General features: G+C 36.7%; 1 protein-coding gene across 4 annotated transcripts in view; it reads left to right on the forward strand.

Moving 5' to 3' along the window:
• The window catches only part of RAP1GDS1 (Rap1 GTPase-GDP dissociation stimulator 1), an 85,755-nt gene that overhangs the window by 50,341 nt on the left and 12,246 nt on the right, over positions 1-23,168 (forward strand). For 3 of the 4 annotated variants that reach the window (XM_057366584.1, XM_057366585.1, XM_057366587.1), the window contains 5 exons: positions 9,467-9,613; positions 17,515-17,643; positions 19,931-20,056; positions 22,563-22,706; positions 22,961-23,092. In XM_057366584.1, coding sequence (XP_057222567.1) covers positions 9,467-9,613; positions 17,515-17,643; positions 19,931-20,056; positions 22,563-22,706; positions 22,961-23,092 — 678 coding nt within the window. The remainder of the gene's footprint in view (positions 1-9,466; positions 9,614-17,514; positions 17,644-19,930; positions 20,057-22,562; positions 22,707-22,960; positions 23,093-23,168) is intronic. The other variant, XM_057366586.1, reaches the window with a different exon arrangement.

The raw sequence follows: 23,168 nt of genomic DNA on the forward strand, positions 1-23,168 counted from the left end.
GTGATTGCAATGTTCTGAAAATGCARCCTCATTGTCCCTTATTTTAAATATTTTGAAGAAAGCCAGTGYACAATAAATATGGTGCAGAAGCAGAGACACCAGGARCATCTTTTCATGTACATGAATGAATTATAAGGTTATGGATGTCTGCAGATGGGAAGTGAGATGAAATTGTAAAATCATTTCATTATCCTGATAGTGCCTCATTTTATATGGSAAGATTTYTTTCTGCATACTGTGTTGCATTTACCAAAAGTTATATGAATACTGACTGTAGCCTTTCTCCTTGCTGCTTTTTTTCATCTGAGTTTGAAAATTTACATTTTATRTTGTTTTAAATTACCTTGCCTTTGACCTCGGGGAAGTTAATCATATTTGGCACTTCCAGTTACAGACAACTGCTGCTTGAGGATGTTAATGTATAATTCTTTCTTTTAGGATTTTCTTTAAGGTGACCAATCAACTAAAGASCTGCTTCCCCATGGAAACTTCAAGTAGAAACTGTTGAGCTTCCTACAACATAATTTATTTACTATATTCTGTTTCAGGATTATGTATGACATCAGTGTCATTCTCAGTTTCATTTAAGTAAAATATATATAACTGTTCATGTCATTGTTGTTCATCCCACRTTTTTTCATGAAATGCAATAAAGAYACACAGAAATGCTTTTGTAGCAGGAGGTTTTGTGGACTGCTGCTGGCYTTTACAGTACAGGATTTCTCCTGTATAGAAAACTATATTACTCACCTTGTGTTGCTCTTCTGTGGAGCAAAGCTGCCACTGATAAAATCTACAGTAGGCAGTGATGTGTTTTGTGTGCCATGTGTTGTCGTGCTCTTGTGGGAGGACAGTCACTATCTTCCCTGTGTATTTGAATAAAATTAATGAGTAAAGTGTAATAAAATGGGACAAAAATCGAGGTTAGCATATTGGATTTGAGTGGAAGAGGCTAATTACAGTGCTTAGTTGTCATATCCAGCCTATCTGACATTTTCTATGTTAAGTTGATGTGTAATTATTAGTTATGTACTCTRTCCTAAATTCTTATTTAGGACAAATACTTTCACTATGATTATTACTAGAAAATTTAATATATTTCAATTTTTTACTATGGTTTTCCCTAACAAGGAGATAGAAAGTATAACAAAGACAAGATATGGAGGCCAATATTTCTAATTAAAAATGTTACATATCAATAGTATTTTTTCTTTTCAAAAACAGTGTTGCCCTTCTGGCAATTGTGATTTATATAAGAACTTGAAATACATGTGTTACTATATTTTTCCATATACATGAGCTTTTTTTTCCACTTCTATTGCCATGAAACTATAACATGCAGTAATGAAGAATGTCTTTAAGTCCTGAATCACTGTTRGGCTGACAGCATGCAATAAAACCCRTAYTGGATGGCTCATAGCAATATTTCTTTTTATTGTGAGCCCCAGTTGTCCTGTATTTCATCTCAGCAAGTATGCATCACTTTGTTTAGTGACAGCTTGTGCCAAAATGAGTTAATCAGGTCTCTRTTTCTGAGAGAAGTTGGCATGGTGCAGGATGAAATTTGTGGGACAAACRGCAGCTTCTGCAGGGAAAACCTCTTAAAACTGGCCTTGAGGAGGAGAAGGATTGCCTGATTTTTTTTTTCCTAATTAAAGGAAAATGGCAGTGATTTCTCAGTGTTCACAGATCCCAGAGTTGCTCCRTGAAGGCAAGACCATTTCCACGTAAGGTCAGGAGCACAGCTGCTGTGGAAAGGTRGTTCATGATGAAGTCCCAATGCTGAAAGAGGTTTAGTGCTTTCCATGAGGAAAAAGGGGAATTACACCGGGCCAAAGAACTTACTGAACAGATTGATTTCCTCACAGAAAACATGAAATGAAAACCTGTTGACTTACTGACAGATTTTCTTCTTTGTTGTTTGAGGCARAAGTGTTATTGTCTGGGTGCTCATCAGTGTTAGCCTTCTAAAGCACTAATGGATCACCTATTTAGGCATGGAAGAAAATACAGAGACTTAAATGCATTACATGAACAGTTAAAGAGGAAAAGATAGGTCAAACTTTTCATCATGAAGTTTGTGATGCACATGCTATCTTAATATTAGTGATCTTTCCACAGGTTGTTTGGTAGACACTTCAGTTCTGAGCTGTTTGACAAACTATTATATAGCATTGTGTACTAGAGGGAGTTGTTCTGATTGATTTCAGTTGAGATTAGATTACTCTTACCCATTAGAAAATAATTCCTTTTTGCTGTTTAGAGCATTCACATATTCTGAAAGGCAGTAAAGGGGAGTAAGCTCTCCATGTGTATCTTGTAATGGATGTGAAACGTTTCTCATTCTGCCCCTCCATAATGTACATATTAATGGTACTGCTTAGAAACCTCCTTGGGGAATCCAAAAGTTACTTCTTTTTGTACCACAATTATGTTTCTCCATGAAACCACCATCTTGGGTACATGTTCTTAGCAACCATACTTGGTATACAAACAGCTACAGAGATGGAAAARAAGCTAGAAATGCCAGCTCATCCAATGAAGGCTCTCCTGTGACAGTTGCTTAWCTGCCTTTCTCAGCAGGAAATTTATTGTGTCCTTTTCTCATTTCCCAAGCTGTACCTTTCTTTGTTATCTGTGCAGTCTTACTTGTATTGATGGCAAGACTCCTGGCTGAATTTCAGCTGTGTGGCCTTTCACATAAACCAGATCACTCTTCATCTCAGCCTCAACACGAGAACATGAACATTTTATCACTTTTTGTTAAAAAGGTCTTATACATGCTATAAATTCTGTAAACTTAGGAGCCTATCTTAGAAGAATGTAGAGATCTCTTGCAGGGATCTGCTAAGAAAGGCTAAGTACAAAAATAATAAACTGCTCAATTGTACAGTTATGTTCTCTCAGGGGAAAAGATTAATTTCAGGATCTACAGGAGAAAATCAGACACTTGAAAATAAAATCTACTGGAAAGAAGTCTGTTTTCGGTTTTCTTAAAAAATGGCATAACCTTTTTCTCTACCATATGGAGAACCAGCAGAATCCTAGAACACAACTGATGTTGATAATGGCACACTACTGGCTAAWGATTTTTATGAAGGTCACCCTGATTCATGCAGCTAGGCAGCATCTTACCATGATTTTTCACTTATTGTACTAGATCCTACCAAATGCAAATGCCACCTACTGAGCAGTTTCCCAAGAAATCGAGGGCAGAGTCCTTAAATTGTTGCTTGAAATGAGATTTTTGCTYGCAGAGAATTCAAATTCAAGGGTAACACAATGATAGTTTTACCTTTAGATCTGTCCTCTCTGAGGCATGTCACAGTGTTAGAAAATGATTACGTTTTTAGRTTAGAAGTCCTTGATAGTGCATGTTTTTCTCCAAGGCTCTGCACACAAGTATTGCATGAGCTAGAAACTGGAGTATATGGATGCCAACATACACGTCCTCAGTAATACTGAGTTCTTMTCAGAAATTAATCATGAGTGTTCTTAGGAAGCTATTAAACAATATTATTGTAACTTTTTATTTTACAGCTGGCCTAAAGGGAATCAGAATGATATGGAAATCTTTCTAGAGCATCAGGAAAAAAAGCCATTTGAGAGATGATGAAAAACCCATGAGTTCTCATTGTCAGGCTAGGCTCCTCCAAGGCTTCATGATTTGGGACAAGTAGCACTGACCCCAAACCCAGGACTTGCCTCAGCTGTTCCTAGATTCCAGGTCCACTTACTAGTTTTTCAGTTCTTGGAATAATTTTTTTTTCCTTTTCTAGTAGGGAAAGAAAAGTACCCTACTAGCATCCACAAATACGCTTGGTGGTGGATTGTTTTGGTTTTGTTTTATTTTTTTTTTCCTTGGGCTTTTCCTGACCTACTCCAAATCCCCATGGGTTGCACACTTTGAGACTGCTCCTCTRGTTGCTTTGGTGGACACCCCCACTTCGTTCTGGCTTATTGAGATAGCAGCAGCACTGTCACAGTACCAGGCTAAAGCCTCTTGCCAGGCTTCTTTCAGCAGCAGCCAGCAGCACACCCCTGTTYTGCCCCAGACTGTGACCATGTGATGCTCACTTCACACCCTTCTTCTTGGAGAGTTGAGACAATATTGCACTGCACGCCTGAGAGTAGGAATTCTAAATTAATCGTGGTGTGCAGGTCTATTCTGTTAATAGCATGAGATGCTCTAAATGCTTATTTTCCAGTGTAGAAAAACTGCCTGCTGTTTTACTGGATAATTGAGTTCCATGATTTATTTCATGCTGTATGAAATACTAAGCTGGCTTCAGCTCTGACTTATACTCTCATAAACCTGGAGTAATTTGTTTGACTGTAATGGAATTACTAAGGAGTTTCATGGAGTTACAAAATCAACTGAAGAGTCTACTGTAAGCATATTGCAAAATGAAAAGGAAGGCAAAGGGAAGTGCTACATTCAGCTTTGAGGGCTTTTACCTGACTTTAGTATATCTGAGTAGAATATTCTCTTTCTAGTTGGCTTCTTTCGTTTCAAATAGAATTCAGTAGCAGTAATTACTGCATTTTAATTACACACTTGGAATCCAGAACAAATGACTTGCCAACAGTGGGTCTAGTAGTATTGGATGTTTCATTGCTGATAAAAACATTTCTGCAGCTATATTGGAATCTCAGATCCACTGGTAGCATTTGACTGGAAGTGAAGAATTGAAATCTTGAGCAGTAAATTCATCACTSTTCTTTTGTCTGAAATCAGAAACACATGAGTTTTCTTGTATTTATCRGATATAAAAGCAATATGATGAAGAAGCRAATTTTATTAAAATTAAATTGYGGGCTTGRATCTGATTTGTGYTTGGCTGCTGCCTCAGCATAGCATTAGGGAGATTGCAACACTGGCACACTTACCTTTCCCTTCAATGTTCTGCCAAGCTCCTGGCTCTGTAGACAAAAGAAATCATGGAAGAGATTAGGGCTTGTTGGCATGGATATGCTGTGGTCCACGCATTGAACATAGTATGAATTTGGATACAACATTWAAAAATTGTATGTTTGTTAGAATAAACTAATTGCATAAGAGGGCCAGTATACTGCTGCATCAGTTGTCATTAGCCAGCAAAATTGCTGGCAACAGTTTTATCCAAAAAGGTCAACTCCACCTATTTTCAGTCTTTGAAGGGCTGTATGAAAAGATAATGTTCTGCTAGTGTTTCTAGTTAACTGTTTATATATTTATTATTTCAGCAATTATTCTGAAGGAATAACTTACGAGACTGTGCCCTCAATGCTTACCCAAGGCTWAGGATAGCTGCCAGCATTTTAAGATAAACTGAATTCAGGACAATTCTGTTTATCTCTAAAGCAAGCATAACTAAATCAAGATTGTTTTTTTCTTCACAAACCAAAATTTTTAAGGTTATATTGATATTTACCAGTAAGCAAATAAAACAAAACTGTGCTTCTGGTAATCAGTCTTATCATTTCTGAAGGAATTAATAAAAGAAAGGGAGGTTTCAGTAAAAGATAGAGCAATCACAAAAACTATCTTTCAAATTCTTAAAACACGAATCTCAAAATACAGTATTCCTGTGTAATGTCCMTTTTAGACAAGTGCACTGAAGATATGGAAAGAGCAGCAAACAGTAATAGTGCAGTACAATCACATGAAGCTTGGTTTATGCAAATCAGGGAGCTTGATGATGCAGATCATCCCTTCCCTCTCAGACACACCATTTATACCAGTGCAACTGTTTACACCAATAAACTTCTGCAAAACATTAATTGGAGAAAGGATAGTTCAGGTTTCCAGTTGCAAGACAAAACCAGAACGTTCCAAAGTATAAATCTTATACTTAAAGCCCAAAAGATAATTTTTAAGAAATGCCATCAAATAGTTTTCTAGCTGATTATCTGAGAAATGGGTACATTTTTTAGGCCTAAATATTTTCTGGTATTTGCTTCTCCTATGGCACAGACATTTTTCCTGTTTAATTTTTTTTCTGATTAACATTTTGTGACTCAGTGATTTGTTTTAGGGCTTGGTGAATTAGGGACAAAAWCTCAAGGGAAAATGATGCAAGCAGGTCTTGGGAAAAGCAAATTGAAACTAYTGTAAGTGCTACATTGTAAAAGTCTGCCAGTCATGCACAGTTAAACAGTTCGGTTGTTGACTTTGGGCTTGGTTGAGCAACAGGAAAATTTGACAGGATTGATCACAGAGTGAATGTGAACAGTCTCAGTAATTTGATAATCCATTTAAAATCCCTTTTTTGCATAAAATTTCTTTAAGCAATTCAGGATAGAAAAAGGGACTGTACTAATTCTTACAGACAGTTTTGTTGAACTGGGCTAAAGAACATTGTGGAAGTAATAACTCATTCTGTAATAAATCTTACTGTATGTTTTACAGGGAGAAAAAAAATCCCTCTGGTTTCTTGGGTTGTCATTCTGGCATCTTTAGACCGTATTACATGTACTTAAAAAAAGCTATACAGCAGCAATTGCCCTTTGTGAGCTGCACTGAAGCATTTTTAAGCAGAAATGTGAATGCTCTCATTAAACTGTTCAATCACTATTCTCTTAGGAATAGCAAATGTTTATTTAAAAAGGTCACAGGAAAAAAACTGAACACAGCTTCTGGGAGGCTTTGGAAGCACGTTAAGTGTGGGAGTTCGTGGAGCTGCTGAACTGCGAGGTAATAGTTGGATWGAGAACAAGACACAGCAACATGCTGTGGGCTTGTTTTGACTGTAAATGATTTGGAGTTTGAGRAGTATTCTTGTGTGCAAAGTCTGTTCCTTAGCGACAGAGGAGTAGCAAGAAGCGAGTTGGTGARAAGCACACGAAGCTTCTGAGTCAGGACTACGCTTTCTGCTTGGGGATGCGGTGCAATGTCACAGCAGGGCTGGCGGTGGGTAGTCAGGACCTTCAGGATTTTCCTCCTACATTTGGCACAGGATTCTTTGTGGCCCTGCACTAATGAGCTGAGTTAATCCTCTTGGGCAAAGAAGGCAGCTCCAGGAGATCCTAATTATAGCTCGCCCTGGTGTGTTCTGCACTCGGCTGCCTAGGGCAGAGAAGCAGCCATGCAGGGTGAACTCAGCATGGGAAAGAGGGACAGCAGCAAACTCAATTATGGCATCTCCTTTACAAGTCTACCAGTCTGTGCAGTCCTGTCAAAGTCTGGCTCTTACAGCCTGCCACCTTCRTGGGAGGATCCTGAGGTTCATTTGTACCTAACTTTTTGAGTATAACATAAAGACAGACATTYCTTGGAGTGAGATTTGGTTCTGAATCTTTCTGCTTTACTTCTGCTGTCTTTACAGCAGAAGCTGGTTATCTATTTACCTAACAAAAACACTGGTTTTGGATTAGAGTTTTGTCATGTATTTGAAGTGAGAGACTATACAGCAATTTTTAATAAATAACTTCTTTGACAAACCAGAGATAATGSAAATTAAAGGGTACGACTTAGATTTGTTATGAAATATTATCACAAAGTAATTTTCASTAGAGTTCTGCCAAATTCTGTCAAGGTAAGGAACTTGGCTTGTGACTTCTTTTTTTGTGTGTTTTAACCCTTAATTCCAAACCCCCACCCAACTCTACCTTTATATTGTTCTTTGCTTACATATTTTATGTATAGTTCATCAACATAAGACACAGGGTTGAGCTTGACATGTGATTCTTATCTGAATTTATCATCTTAGTTTGTTGATTTCAGTTGCATTATAGTAATTTRAGGACCATGTTCAGTCCATCTGATCCAGAATCAGTGATTCAGTTTCATTTTACACACCTGTTTTGACTTACAGAACAGGTGAGTCAAATACAAAAYCATGTATTTGCATAAATTTTCTAATAAAAAATACCTAAAGAAGATACATAAAGTAGAATGCTTGACTATTCCAACCAAATTAGTTTTTATACTCTGCTGATTTGGTAGATGTAAGCCCTGAGTCTAAATACCTGACTCAGGTATTTAGATATCCTTTTTTAAAATATCCTTTTTTAAAAGTTGTTCCTTGATACAGAATCCTACATTAAATTTGTTTGACTGCAAAATTACATATTTCTCTTACATACAAATTTCTCTTTTATTTGTAATTACATATACATGCCCACAGTGAAACACAGTCTTCTGATATCCTGATCCTGTCCAAGGTGGAAATTGTAGTGGTAGTGAAGTTTTTCCGCTGTTTTATCTCAGTTACTCTGCAAAACTCTTACTACTTTTGTAATAATTTTAAGTTAAGACCCGCCAAGCTCCATTCAACAAATCTCCTGAAATCCCCATATGCAATATAGAGTCCTGTTTTTTTATATATTGTATAAGGGGTAGATATGCCTCATAAATTAACAAGAATTGGAAGATTTAGAAGCTTCATTTTGCAGAGCTCTGGAACACAGAAGTGGAAGATTCTGTTATAAATATGTACAGCCTTGGGTTTTGTGCTGAATATGTTGCAGAATGACAAAAACTTGGTAGCTTGACCCCCACATATGATGGGATGAGGAGTATGGTGGAGAGGTGAATAAAAAGGAAAAGAGGAGATTTGCTGTGGGGCCATTAAGAGGATGGGGTGTGGTTTTCTTATATTGCAAAACTTTCGTGATTCTCTCCTCCTTTCCCCCCTCCCAAGGTTTTGTTTCCATCCAGATTTTCCAGTTGATTCCAGTGGTAGTTGACATGGAAATCTCTCCTTTTGAAAACCCTRGAATTTAGTTTATTGACTGTTATCTATTTGTTACTGCCTGCTGGGGAGGGAAGGAGTATTGATGATTAGTGTAATAAAAGGCCTATTTTTCCTTTATTCCTACACTGTTGCATCAAGTCTGATTTTTTATATAGGAAGAGTTCCACACAAACATTATGATATGGTATTTACAACCCTTCAAAATATTGTAGTCTTTTATAGATGCAGAACAAATTTTTCTTTTAGCCATATAAAAAGTATCTCAAAGTGGCATTAAATTAAAGTACCAAAGAAGTACAGAGAACGTGCTGTGTGGCAGAGTGAGTGCATGAATAGTTGCCACGGGGAACTTTTTTAAGTAACATTTTTTGAAGTAACTCAAGCAGTTTATTTTCTGTATTTCAATTTCTCAATCTGCATAACAGCAAGAGTCATTTACCTGTATCTGGACTAGGCTATGTCAAGTGCTTAGAACCTCCCTCTGGCAAAACTCAGTGTTACCTTCAGAATATCATTTATCAGCTCCAGCAGCTCTGCCTCAAACACTGAATTTCTTTACAAAGGTATCAGTGCCAGGTGGTTAATCCTTTTTGTTGTGGGTGTTTCACTTTCATAGCTCTRTTGCACTAAAAGCTGACCCTTAAGCATCTCTCTAGATGAATTTGACAACACTGGAGGAATGACTTCACTCTGTTTAAAAGCTTCATTTTGTATGATTACTGTTACGTTCGGGATTCGATGGTGGGTTTTGGTTTCATTTTTTTTTAATGTAACTCTTTGTTTTACAGATGAGGGCAGGAACGCAGTTGACCATGCAGGTGGTGCACATATTGTAGTAGACCATTTAAGGTCACTGTGCAGTAAAACAGATCCAGCCAGTGAGAAGCTCTTGACTGTCTTTTGTGGCATGCTGATGAACTATAGCAATGAGAATGGTAAACAACACCGAAAATTTGCTTTATGTCTACCAGGAGAGCAACCCCAACAAAAAAAAAGATAAAAAGTTAAAGTCATCTGTAGATTTACATTGTGATACTTAACACTAAGTTATTCTGAAGAGATCAGGGACCTCAGTTCACATACACAATTTTTTGTTTCAGTAAAATTACGTTCCCAAAGAATACTGGATATATTCCTGACATATAACATAACTTGTATAAACTTTAAAGATCAGCATCTGGAATTTACTTGTTTGTCTAAAAGCCAAGGATAAACACGTAATATACAGATATACAGAAGTTAATGAGAAGGCTACATTAAGTCCTCTCTTTTYCATTGGTATCAAATAACATCATAAGACTAATTTGTTGCAGACATGCAGCATTGTTAATTATTTAAGGGTATGTATGCCAGACAGTTAATCATTTTTCTCCTTATGAAATRTATATAAAACCATATGTTACATTGCTCTAAGATAAAAGGGGAATAATTTATGGGTATGTTCAACACTGTTCTGTGACTAAAAATTATAAGTTTATGTTCATTATCCCATTAATTGGAGCTGTTTAGGGGCTGGGACAAAAACACAAGGGAGTATGTTAAATGAGAAACCCCTGAYCACTGAGAGTAACACAATAGTGCTCTACTTTAGTGGTACAAAATAGTATTTAGCTTGCTTCTGCACACAAGTGCTATAATGTGTCAAACTATCTTYACAGCATTCACACACTTTCAAGTTTTCAGAATGTGAAGAAAATTGGAATAAATTAGAAAGGCTAATATACACTGTTCTCCTGATTTGCAATGGCACAGATTACAAATAGTTATTAATTAAACTGTTTCTTCAATCATGCCCATTTCCTGAATTGCAGTATTTTATTTTAGGAAGAAAATATCTTCTTTATTAGTTATACCATTTCCTGAAAGATAKGACTTGCTGTAACTCACTTTCCAATCCTGTGTGCTCAAAACTTTTCTACGTTTCAGGATGGTTCATAASCTTTATTGTATGCATTTTTAGTCTACTTTATCATCTTTTCTGCCACAGTTTCCCATGTGTGTTTTCTGTGCCATCTCTCTGGAGATCTCAGCTSTTAGTGTTACTGATCCAGCTCCAAATATAACTGTTGTATGTGTCTCATTGCTTTCTCTTRTTCTTACATTGTTTCTTTTTCTCCTCTTTCCTTCGTATTATCTAAGAATTCTTGTTTACAGTATTTCTTCCATCTTCTCTAAACAGCARCTTCTAGTCCTTTACTTCATATAGTTTCCAGGAACTGATTTGCTTGATCACATTGCATGACTATCACATTTTTTACATTTCATAGTGTTAAATCAGTACTTTCTTCCTTACAATATTTGGAGCAAATAGATTTTCTCACCTCTAAGCTACCAAAATCCTCTGTGTTAATTAAGACTAATGAGCACACAGTATACTTGGTAGCTCAAGACAGATGAGTCCAAAAGCGATGTGTAGAGAGACTGTTACCAGTTTTGCTTCAGTGACCAAGCTCACAGCAGATCTTCTCYAGGAAAACTAATTATGAGATAAATCTCCCAAACAAGCAGCTTCTGAGCAGCTTAACTGTTATGAACATTGAATAAATGACTCATTCCATCTAGTAAGATAGCTTATTCTGATGCAATCAATAAAGCAGTTTGGGGTTCAGTGACAGCCAGGAGGATTCACTAGCTGCTCTCCTCTCTGCTAAAGGACATCTTTCATCTCTYGCCACACAGTGTTCACAGGAGCCACTGAAGCAATGCTGGAAGTGCAAAACACAGCAATATTCCCAACTGCTGGATCTGGGTGCTCATCAGCCCCATGTTCTACCATCACACCTGGGAGGAATTCTGGGGGTTTAGCAGACCTCCACCTTACCCCACATACTTGGTGGTCTCTATCAGGAAGGGTCCCTTTTGTAGGAAGCCAGCTCATGTTTGGCCCAGCATCCATGTGTATAAGTGTGAGATCCTCTAGTTCCATTGTGAACTTGCTCATTGATTGGGGCAAACATTGAATTAAACCCCAAATAATATGCAAAGTCAATATTAAAATAAAAAAGTGATTTGAAGGASTAAATTTTTAGAAGAAAACTCAGTGGACATAACCGTAGCATGTGAATGGAGAAACAGGTCGTTGACCTGTCTTGCCAGTTTTGTTTTAAGAGTCACGAGTACAATTGGACCACAATTGTGAGCTGATCTAAAAATRTCACCTGTGGACCATTGTAAATTTTCAGGACAGCAGTCGATGTCAGCTAGGGGCCCAAGACAACCACTTACTTCCATGCATTGCAGCAGCAAGTGAATAATATTCTGATTATATGCAGTTCTTTGCTGACCTGTTAAACATCTAAACTGAGATTGCCCTGACAGTTAATTGTGCTCACAGCTTAGTGAATACCATTTTGAGGATTTACTTGCAAAGGTTTGATCCCAGTTATTTATGAAGAAGATAAAACACTGCATTGGTTTTGCTGAAGGATGAGCAGTATGGGATTGTGGCCTAGAGTCACAGATTTCTTTGTCTGTAGTTATTGGACAAAAATAAAAGAAAAAACATTAGGTAAGAAGGAAGTGTTTCAGTCTTTGAAATAGCACTTCTGCCTTCTCTTTTYATGTTTCTCTGAGCTTTTCTAGCATGGCATGCTGTGTTGAAAAGTTACAGGTGGGGACTTGGAGGATTTCTTTAAGTGCTCTCAATGACTTGACTCTTTAATTTGCACTAGCTAGCCAGATAAGGACCCTTACAGCACWGTTGGTTCTTAGTTGCATCTGATTATCTGTGAACACCCTAATATTTTCTAATTGTTAGCATTTTATGAGCAAAAGAGTATATAAATTGTTTTATTTGATTCTAAACAGTTTGTAATTTCCAGTCAGCTAATTGCCCTCTTTTTCCAATAGCTACTGCTTCTTTATTAGTAACTACCAACTGCTTTATTTTTTAACATGAGAGACTCATTCTTGAGTACTTGAAGGGTTTTATCACACGAAAGTTTCACAAAAAAGGCAACTAAAGAGCAGCTACAAGTAAGATTTTCTTTTCCTAAACAGGGCAAATTAATGGAGCATTCTGGTATCTCATCCTGATTCTGGACATTCAGCTTGCAATTGTAACTCCAGTCATAACACTGTTGTCTAAGCTTTAAGATTAGGATTTCTTTCACAAGGTTCTCGTGTCATCTGCTTGTGTTCAGGAATTATTTTTGCTTACTGTCTCTCAAATCTTTCTTTGCTTCCTTGGTATCTTCTAATTTCATTTGTAACTGCAATTGTTGAGACAACAAACTCAAACTTTGGCATTTCTTGCAGTTCTTTTAAGCTTAAAAAAATAAGTGTTGATTTTTAATTGCATTGTTAGCAATGGGATGGCGTTTTTCTGGTGAAAACATCCCTTTGCCTTCAGCCCAGGTTATCTTGACCCTCTTGTCATAATTGTATTTTACTACCCAAATTAAATCAGACACAAATAGCTCATCCCTGCTTTCAGTTATTAGCTTCTGTGTAGCCATTAATCTGCTTAAGAGCAAGAAGCAAAGCAGGCTTGGATAAAGAGGAGAAAACTAATAACTAATCTAATAAAACTAACAATCATATGCAAACACTCACATAAAAGAGTTAGAAATATGAGTGGTTATTCTGCAGATCTCATAATCCTGTGAGCCAAGACTATTTGCAAGTTAATGGGATCAGTCAATGAGGTAATGAATTGTCTCTCGAGATCTCTAAACAAACTAGGGAGGCTTTTTAAAGAAATGCAGAAGTTATGGAAGAACTAGGCCAATTGGCTTATTAGGTAGTCAAATTGGAGATCAGAAGTTAACTGGATACAGTATGCATGTGTGTAAATATACATACATTTATATATGAATGARCATATATACGTTGATAAAAATAATTACATTTTTAGATTGCTGCCTCATTTCATTTCATAGTAAACTTCAGTCTGTCAAGATTGTCTTTTCTTCAGTACCTTCATAARATGTGACATCCTGATGTTAAATCATGCAACTGCTGAGCCTTTCTTATTCTCACAAAACTCTTAGCAACTGGAATGAATGTTGGGGTCTGATGTGCACTGTTGATCATCTGCATAAGCTATGTAAATATACAAGAAATGAAAGGGAGATTTATGGCACCATTATTATGGTCTGACAGTAATATTTCCATAATGCTTCCTCCTAAGACTTACCTTTGCTAATTTTCATGCTTCACATGGTTTTTGTTTCATTTACATCACAGCTAGAGATGCCTAGCATGCATTCAAGACCTAAATATACTTTATATGCAAAGTAACCTAAAGTATATAAGAGCAGATAAAAATTACATTCCTTGCCATAGTGAGATAATTAATACAATCACTTTTATCTTATGACATGATTTAACATAGCTGTGGGGATTGCAAGCAGGTTTCTCTAGGGTATGAAATTATGCCATCAATTCATACAAAACTGCTTTTCCTTTGGCATTATAATCACATGATGCAACACAAATGATGAGTTGTTTTTTGAAATTTTCAAAATCATGAATTAGCCTAAATCAGCGTTTTTAACTAAAATGTCCCCAATAAAGTTCTCAATTTGGGATATTCTCCTCAGATCTTACTCTTTGGAGTTTCCATGTGTGTCACCGAAGGACATGGAGCCATTGAAATTCAAGTTTTAGGTAGGTAATTCTTTGTGCTGGCGCATGTATTGATTGCCTTTGATCTACCTGTATTATGCATCTGTACAGCATCACTGTCAGTGCTTTTCACCCCAAAAGAACATACAGGCATAGTGCAACATGTAGTGCAGTGTAAAATGTGGCTTTAAGTCATAAATTCAGAAGAAGCATTCAGTTTTTCATGCTTCCTGCTCGCTGTCATAAATTTCTGCTTAGGAAGTGGGTAGAAGTGCTGTTTCATCCTGAAACACGGCGTTGCCTGGCATCATGGCTGGCTTTAGTCCTGTGTCAGGCAACTGATTGTAGGATGGATGCATGTGTCACCCAAATTTGTCTCCTGCTGTGGTAGGGCATTAAYACTTCCTGCAGTGAAAGGCCAAGATCTGCAGTCAGTCCAAGTTACCCAGTTTGRAGTCTTTCCTAGGGCAGAGAGAGAGCTGCTGGCAGTCCCTTCAGCTGACACTGAACCACTTAGATGGTTTGAATTTCTCTGAACTGAAAAGTGCTCTACATCGCCATACCAGTGAGATGCCTAATGCTTTTCTCTTGAAATGCTTAATAGACTTTGCTAGAGAAAGARCCTCCTATTGGTGATAATGACAGAKGTAAATGTCAGGTCCAGAATTTGTGTGGCAAGCCCAGGCTTAAGTRAAAAATAGCRAATAGCTGCTGGCAGCCTTTTATTTTCAAAGGTCTTGCTTCCTCTGCAGCTTTGTGACTCACGGGGTTGGCCTGTCTTTGTCAAAGGAGAAAATTTATAAATTTTAAATTAACACTTATTGCTGTTAAGGCAATGTTTTACCCTATTGACAATTCTTGTAATGCCATTCTTACCACTGTAGATAATTCCTGTACTCAGGTGTCATCCTTCTACTCTGGGAAAATGAGACTGGTATGGAGTCTGGTATAATAMCTGTCTTTCAACCCAGAATAGTTGTTCTTTCTTATTATATGGGTTTTTTTCCTTTTTTSTTCCTTGGAAATTCTAGAGGTCCTTTAGTCAGTGCATTCCATGCTCTCTTGAATGATATATCTTTCTATTTGGCTCTTAAGATTCCTGTTTCCTTTGAAAGATGATATAGTTTCCCTTTTTCCACTCATCTCCTCCTCCATGCTTTTTATATATTTTGTATTTATAAAGAGACAGCAGAAAAAAACCCTGCTCAAAATGGAGAGTTTATGCTTCTGATGTTAGAATGAAGTCTATAGAGATTTTCTCTTTATCCATTACATTTGGATAAAGTGATTTTTAAAGTGACTAAAGGTATAGGCTAGTAACAAAGCAATTTCTTTCCACATAATTTTCTATGGCATTTGTGGTTTGTGTCTTTGTCCTCCCACTCTCCATGATGACCAGTTTTCCTTCAGAATTTTTAAGTGTTTGCAGGGGACAATCACAAACCAAGGACAAAAACAGATTATTTACCAGTAACTYGAGTTCTCCTACACAATAATTTTCTCTGTTGAACCATTCCATCTCCCCCTCTCCCCATTTTTCCTGTTGAGAGACAGATTTCTACAGTCAGTTTGGAATGAAGTAGGAGGGTGTAGTAGTGACTCACACAACTGCCAGAGGTAAAATGGCATTCAATGCATGCGCTAGTACAATTTGTACTTACCTGAAATTTGACAACTTCAACAGCTCTTTGGTGTCTGACATGGCATTCTCATAAATTTCACTAAAGACCACGAATCTGTGGAAGAGGTAATCCCTCCCCCCAAAAAAGGAAATTCAGTTACTGGTAAGTAATACAGTTTTATTGAAGATGTCAAGCCGTAAGGATTCCTGCTCATCCCCAATAACTGTAATAACCATGCCATTTACTCACTTAGTATACCAAATTCATAATTATTATCAAGTATTTGATACTCAATACTAATGAGCTAAACATTCTGGAATCTTATCATAATTTTCATTATATGAAAATTTCAAACMCGCTTGGTAGAATTTTAAGGGTAAAGAGTTTTTTCGAGAGCATGAGATGATATTAAATTTGCTAAACTTCAGMTGTAATATGTTTTTATCTCCCTGCAAAAATCTGCAATTTTTTATGGCTCTGATGCCACAGATATAAGAACTCCAACTGGTTTCAGTTGCCTAGAATGAATTCCTTCATAAGAAAACTGCACAAAAAAAAAACAAACAAAAAACAAACCAAAAAAAAAACAAAACAACACCAAAAAAAACCCCCAAACCTGAATTCCCCTGCAGGGCTTGACCAAAAGCTAAATGAAATAATACAATACTCTTGACTTCACTGGGCTTTGGATCCTTGTCTTCTGACTGTAACATTTAAATATAGTTGAAGTGCTTTAGAAAAAAAAAAAAAAAAAAAAACCAACCAAATATTTAAACATAGTTGAAGTGCTTTAGAAACAAAGGAAAAAAGTTGCTTAGGAAAATTACTAAACAACATCTGGTGTGTTTATTTCTGCTTCATACTATTCAACTGTGAAACAATTTTTTTCTTCTTTGCTATGTTATAGGTAAAATGTGTAAGAGGAAATACTGTTATAAATGATCTTTTAAACCAATCATGTTTCTGCCTAACTATCAAAGCATCTTTCTATTTCCAGACACCTAGGMGCAATACTTTTCTTACTTGTAAATACTATAAACTTTCATCCTRTGTAAGAAATTATCAGAATGGCTTCTAAGGGCTTTTCTTAAAACTTCCATTTTTTGTCTTTATTAAACTTTCTTTTTTCTCAAGCTCCTCATAATCTACATTGTGACTTCCTGTGTTTATAAAACTTTACATGTTTATTTCAGTGCCAGTTTATATTCATTCTAATTTTAATTTTCCAGTTTTGATCTTAAGTTTAAAAAAACAATATACAGAAAAAGCTCTCAGATAAATCATTATTTCACTGTCCTAGTTCAGGTCAATTTAAGTCAGCTAGTGTCAGTGAGCCCAGAATCAAACCTGACATGCAGTAGGAACCTGATAACCACAGAATTTTCAGTAGCTGCATAATTCACTATACTCTGTGACTAGATCAGGAAGGAATGTTTCTGGGAATACATTTCATTGCCAGGGACAAAGAGAATTATGAGTATATATCTCAAATCTGGACCAAATSCTAATGCTGAAGAGTAGAGGAGACAGACATTTTAATGTTACTTAGTCTAGAAGTTGCTTTGTGTGAAAAATGCTTTTTTAGTTAAAAGAACAGTACTACAAAGAGAAATGCTAACTCACTGTTGTACTTCCTTTTTATGTAGATACGTTGCAGTCACAGCTTATCAATATGGGTGTTATTCCTACGTTAGTGAAATTGTTGGGCATTCACTGCCAAAATGCAGCTCTGACAGAAATGTGCCTTGTTGCTTTTGGCAATTTAGCAGAACTTGGTAAGTCCACAATACTATTCTCAAATTTACAGTTTTTGTAACGTTAAGTCTTGGTTAAAGACTAACAAAAGCTTGTTCAAGTCCTTTTGGTACACTCAACAATAATAGACAAGAAATTTTTGCTTAKTTTGTAATAATTAGTTGTCTCTTTTTTTTCCCCCCTTCAGTAACCAAAATTTATTTGAGTACTTAATACAACCTTATGTTTTATGTTAATGTGCTTCAGTGCAACTAAGCATATTTTAAATCATCTAAACAGTATTTCCATAACACTGCTACTTACTGTGAATTATTTGTTAATAATATAAGTATTGTATCTTGGTGTAGCTCCACAAAATTTTATCGGGATTAAATTTGGCTCATGAAAATCTCTGAATGAAACTGAGTCAGACACAGCTCATTAATCTGCATATACAATATTATTTTAGGTGTAGAATTTTAACATGTTCTAGTCTAAATACCTCCTTGTAAAAATCATTAATAGGTGTTAATTTTAGTTACAACCTTATTTAAATTGAAGTTTGTGGCCCTGCTTTGATCCAATGTCTTTGCAAGTGGATGAGTTTTTATTGGAATTCAACCAAATGTAAATCAACAGGTTGTTATAGCCTGTGTTTTATTAACATTTGTGGTTTATATTGATGTTCTTTTGCTAAACTGCTTGGTGAAATCCCAGTCTTAGGAGTTGGGGKTTTTTTTTGCACTGGAGTAAATAATACGTAGCACTTACGATACAATCTTGTATTTCTAAGAACATTCAGCAGATCCAAATATGAAAAACGTATCTCCAAGTTTGTAGTATTTGGCCYGAGCTYGCTCATAGAGTTCAAGGCCAGATAWTGTATTATGTTACCTAGTTTACTCTGATCATATACACAATAAAATTTACAGCAAACAAGACTTCTTAACAAATCAACAACAGAAAGAACAATCAAAGTGGCACTAAAGAAATAAACAGATCTGAGGTCTTATGCATTCTGCACAGCAGAACACATAAGAGTCATACACTGAAAGTTCTAGTACTTAAATGCAACCAAAACCATAATGATATTAAATATAATAAGTGGTAGCCTCACTGAGAATGTCSTTTCCCTCTTTGGAAAGATCTAGTTCTGTCTTGTTGAGTAATGAGAACTGTGGGAAAGAAACTTAACAGCAGCTGCTTCCCTTCCATTGTTTAAGACTGGCACAAAATTAATTTAGCTTGTAGTATTTTAATCTCCCTTAAGCAATAGCTTAGTCCATCACATTTTAACTGTATTATTTTATTTTTGCCTTGTAACTTGTACTGGAATTTTTGCTGGGGTCATTTTTTTGTCACTTAGGAGACAACAGCATTGCACAGATCCCTTGAAAAGCATTATATGACTCTTACTCTGTGTCAAAGCAGGGCACAAACCAGTGTTGGATCTGCTAAAATACTGGAAAGATCAAAAATCCACATAGAATATGCTATGCAACCATSCATAATGAGAGTAAATAAAAATGAGATGTGCACAGAAGTGTCTGGGACTGCAGTTCATGCTTTTCCCAAGTCCTTGGGGTCAATTCTACAGTAAATAATCCCTAACCATCCATCAGAGCAATAGCAAAGGTGCTGGAAAGTTTTCCAACTACAGATGGCCCTCAGGAGGTGGCAAGTGGAGAAAGCATAACACCAACCCTACCACCTGCATCCCTTGTAATACTGCCAGTGTGGAGGAATATGATACAGGCAATGGAATAAGAGATGCTTTTGTTGAATGTACATAGAAGATCTGCTGGCTAATCTAGGAGGAATCTCGCCCATCTGTAAAGCTGCTTTATGCTGTATATGTGCAGTATGAGATGGTCCAGCARCAGCCACACACAGATTTCAGAAGAAATGTCATCATCCTGAAACCATGTAAATATTAAAGCATTCAGTGCAAATCTTCATCTCTCCCATAGAAAGTGCAGGACATAACCTGCTTTCTGTTAAGATGAGGGAAATCAAAGACTTATTATTTTTGTAGTGTTACTGTTTCTATAGCTACCTTTATATTTTGTTTGGCAAAACCATACCCAACAGCCTTGATCATATGTTTATATATTTCTAACAGCCTTAACCATAATTAATTCAGGTCAGCACATTTAAAGTGCTAGACATTTATCTTTTCATTTTGTGACAAGCATGAGTCTATTGCTTTTGTCTGTGAAGAGCAGTTAGTCATCTTAYTGAATAAACCTGGTAACAAAGAGAAAAAGTAGTTCTAGTTTTTKATGTGGTTTGTTTACTTTATACTGAATTTTTCCTTTTGCTTCACAGAGTCAAGTAAGGAGCAGTTTGCCTACACAAACATTGCTGAAGAGCTTGTGAAACTGTTCAAGAAGCAAATAGAGCATGATAAAAAAGAGATGATTTTTGAAGTTTTGGCTCCCCTGGCAGAAAATGGTGAAATTTTCTTTTTCTTACTCTTTTAATCATTCTCCTATGTGTATTTTGTATTTCTGTATATCGGTGTCTTTTTCAGGGACTAAATGCAGAGTTACGGGTTGCCTCATTCAGAAACCAGCATGGCTGATCCTTGTGATTGTAGTTGCAAAGTGAATAGGTCGTAATTGTTGAGCATGTGTCAGATGCTAATTCCATCACTGATTTGCTCTGTATCAAATGTTGTATTTTACTGCCCTGGGCCCTCAGTGGGAATRTCAAAAGCTGTTTTTTCAGAGGGCTTCACAACATTTGTCTGCAAACACTGGCTCAAGTGTTCATAGACCTTTAGAGCAGCAGGACATCATTTCCTAGAATCGCAGAGCCACTGGCAGTTCCATTTCCTACAGACATTATTTTTGCTAGGAGCATGTCAGTGGCAGAGCTGAGGGCTGGACACTCTCCCCTTACTGTTCATTGAGAGATCATATTAATTTAATTTGRGTGTTTGGTGGCTTATCTTACGGGAGCCCCAGGCAGTCCCTGGGAGTTTGACTCAGTGCTCAAGGCAGAGCAGGAAATGATGGGCACCTGATCTCCCCTGCAGGATGTTCCTCCCAAAGGATCAGACAAGGGTGGCTTTTACAATCTATCGTACCCTTACTGGAAATAAAGAAATGAGTTAACAGATGGAGCTGGACTGACGTGGGAAGCAGTTCTGTGTATGGAAGGCATCACAGTGTTTGATGGCTGTCTAACTTTGTTTTAACCATCTCAGCATTAAAGCTTGTTTTAATTGAATAAATTGTYAGATAGAATTGCAAACTCAGATTTATGTTTCATTCTATTCAGTTGTGCATAAACACTCTTGTGTGTCTCTTTTACATAGCATAAGTCAGGATAAATTTTCAATTTAGAAAGTAATTTTGACTTTATTTWAAGTGGCATGGAAAATAATTTCCCTTTTTCAATTCTAAAAAGGCACATTTTTTTCCAAAATGTATTAATTTATTATATATTAACTAGCAAGTTGCTCTAAGATAGTTCCATCCTCAGAGACCAACTTGGAATAGGGTAGAACYTTTTCTCTATTTGATGTATGTCATTTCAAGTGCATAATTTTTCTTAGAGTATGGTTTTTAGTTGCTGTAAGATTTGAGAAATTCACTGCTGCTGACCTTAACTCAGATGCTTCCATGTTGGGAAGTAATGAGGAACACTTCCACTGTGGATTRAAGGCATATTAAATGAATTCACTTTGCTGGTACTGTTTAGGTGCTTTTGATTGTAGATAATTAGCAATAAGTCAGAAGGGAAAAACATCTAAATGAAGTATTTTCAGAGTCTGGATTTTGGTCGTTAGGGTGTTTTAAGCTCTTTTTGTAGTTTAGTTGTTGATTAAGCATGCTAGTGTAGTAATTTMAATTTCAAATCACAGAATATCTGCAACCCAGTATTCTGTAGCTAAGGGAATTCTCTATTTTTTAAAGCACCTCAGTGCAAATGTGCCTATTTAAAAAAATCCAACTGGAGATTTTGCATTTCCTTACAAAGTTCATGAGAAGGTCAGCTGCTCTTAGAGGAACAATGAATTTCACTCAGGCAAAAAGCCTAGTGACACCAGGAAATTGAGAGTCAGCACATCCTTCACCAGAGGTAGAACACACTTTCTCTCCCAATTCTTGCTTGTAAGCCATATGAAAAAGATATTTCCAAAGCTCTGCCCTTCACAAATATTTTAACTTAACACCTTTTTGTTRGAATATCATTTAATGTAGAAAACTGAGAGAAATTAATTTCTTTTGTGCACTTCTGCGGAGATCTGTGATWATTTTTCAAAATCAACATGCAAAACTACCAGGATTGCTTTGATGTATGAAAAGACGTAACACAGGGTCAGACGGCCTGCAATTCCCTCTTAAGAGAAAGGGAGTTTAGGCATGTAAAGGAGATTCCCAGGGAAATATCTGTTAAATACTTTGTTATTTTAGAAATAAGAGAAAAAAATATTGTTCGCAGATTCCATGTCGCCTGAAAAAATTTTACTCTCTCTCGCCTTGTTGCAAATAACAACTGAGAAATGAGTTTGTTTTATGAGCTTCCAGAACAAAGTTCTCTGCCAGCCTTTTGGATTTGGCCATGCTGCACTCCTGCAGCCTTTTCAATGAATGGCAGATACTGTCTGTCTTTGGAAAGAGTGAACTCAGCACAGTCCTTGTGAGTCTGCTGTGCCACCACAGAGGTGCCAGAAGTTTGCTGTAGAGAAATACCCTCATTTTTAAGAAATGAAGACCATACACCTTGAGCTTATGACTGTGCTCCAAAGACAATCCAGAGCAGGGGAGAGCCTGTCTTATGAATAACAACAGAAGTCAGCCCTAAAAATTTCAAATAAAGAAGTTGCTGTTTTATGTACACAAGTTGTCAGTGAAACCATCTCTATTTCTTACASTCTGTCCTGCTTGTGTGTATGCTAGATGTGTTTAAAATCCTGATTCTGACTTCTCTTGTCCATGTGATTTTCCAGATGTCATTAAACTGCAGCTGGTTGAAGCAGGCTTGGTGGAGTGCTTACTTGAGATCGTCCAGAAGACTGTGGACAGTGACAAAGAGGATGATATTGCAGAGCTTAAAACAGCTTCTGATCTTATGGTTCTGTTATTGCTTGGAGGTAAGTATGGGTTATCACTATCTTCTGCAAAGCAACAGCAGATACTTGTAATACTGTTTGGCTGCTGAATGTCACTATTTATTAATTTTCTAAATAACCTAGAGAACCTGCTACCCACCAGGCAAACATTCAACAGGTCCCTCATTGCAGGACTGGATTAATTGTAGTGAAACCAGCACAGCTTCACAAATATAAAGAGAAGTTTCCCTAACAAACGCTTTGGCTTACTGACTCTTCTGTGCTTTTTACCCCAGATGAATCCATGCAAAAGTTATTTGAAGGAGGAAAAGGCAGTGTGTTCCAAAGAGTACTTTCATGGATTCCTTCCAATAGTCATCAGCTACAGCTTGCAGGAGCACTGGCTATTGCAAATTTTGCCAGAAATGGTAAGAACATGCCTATGTAAATTATGTGTGCCTCTCTATCATGATCTGTTTGTACAGCTACAAACAAGAACTGCGT

The sequence above is a fragment of the Malurus melanocephalus genome, unplaced genomic scaffold (assembly GCF_030028575.1).
Source record: "Malurus melanocephalus ecotype Western Australia unplaced genomic scaffold, MMel_1.1 scaffold_68, whole genome shotgun sequence".
NCBI lineage: Eukaryota > Metazoa > Chordata > Aves > Passeriformes > Maluridae > Malurus > Malurus melanocephalus.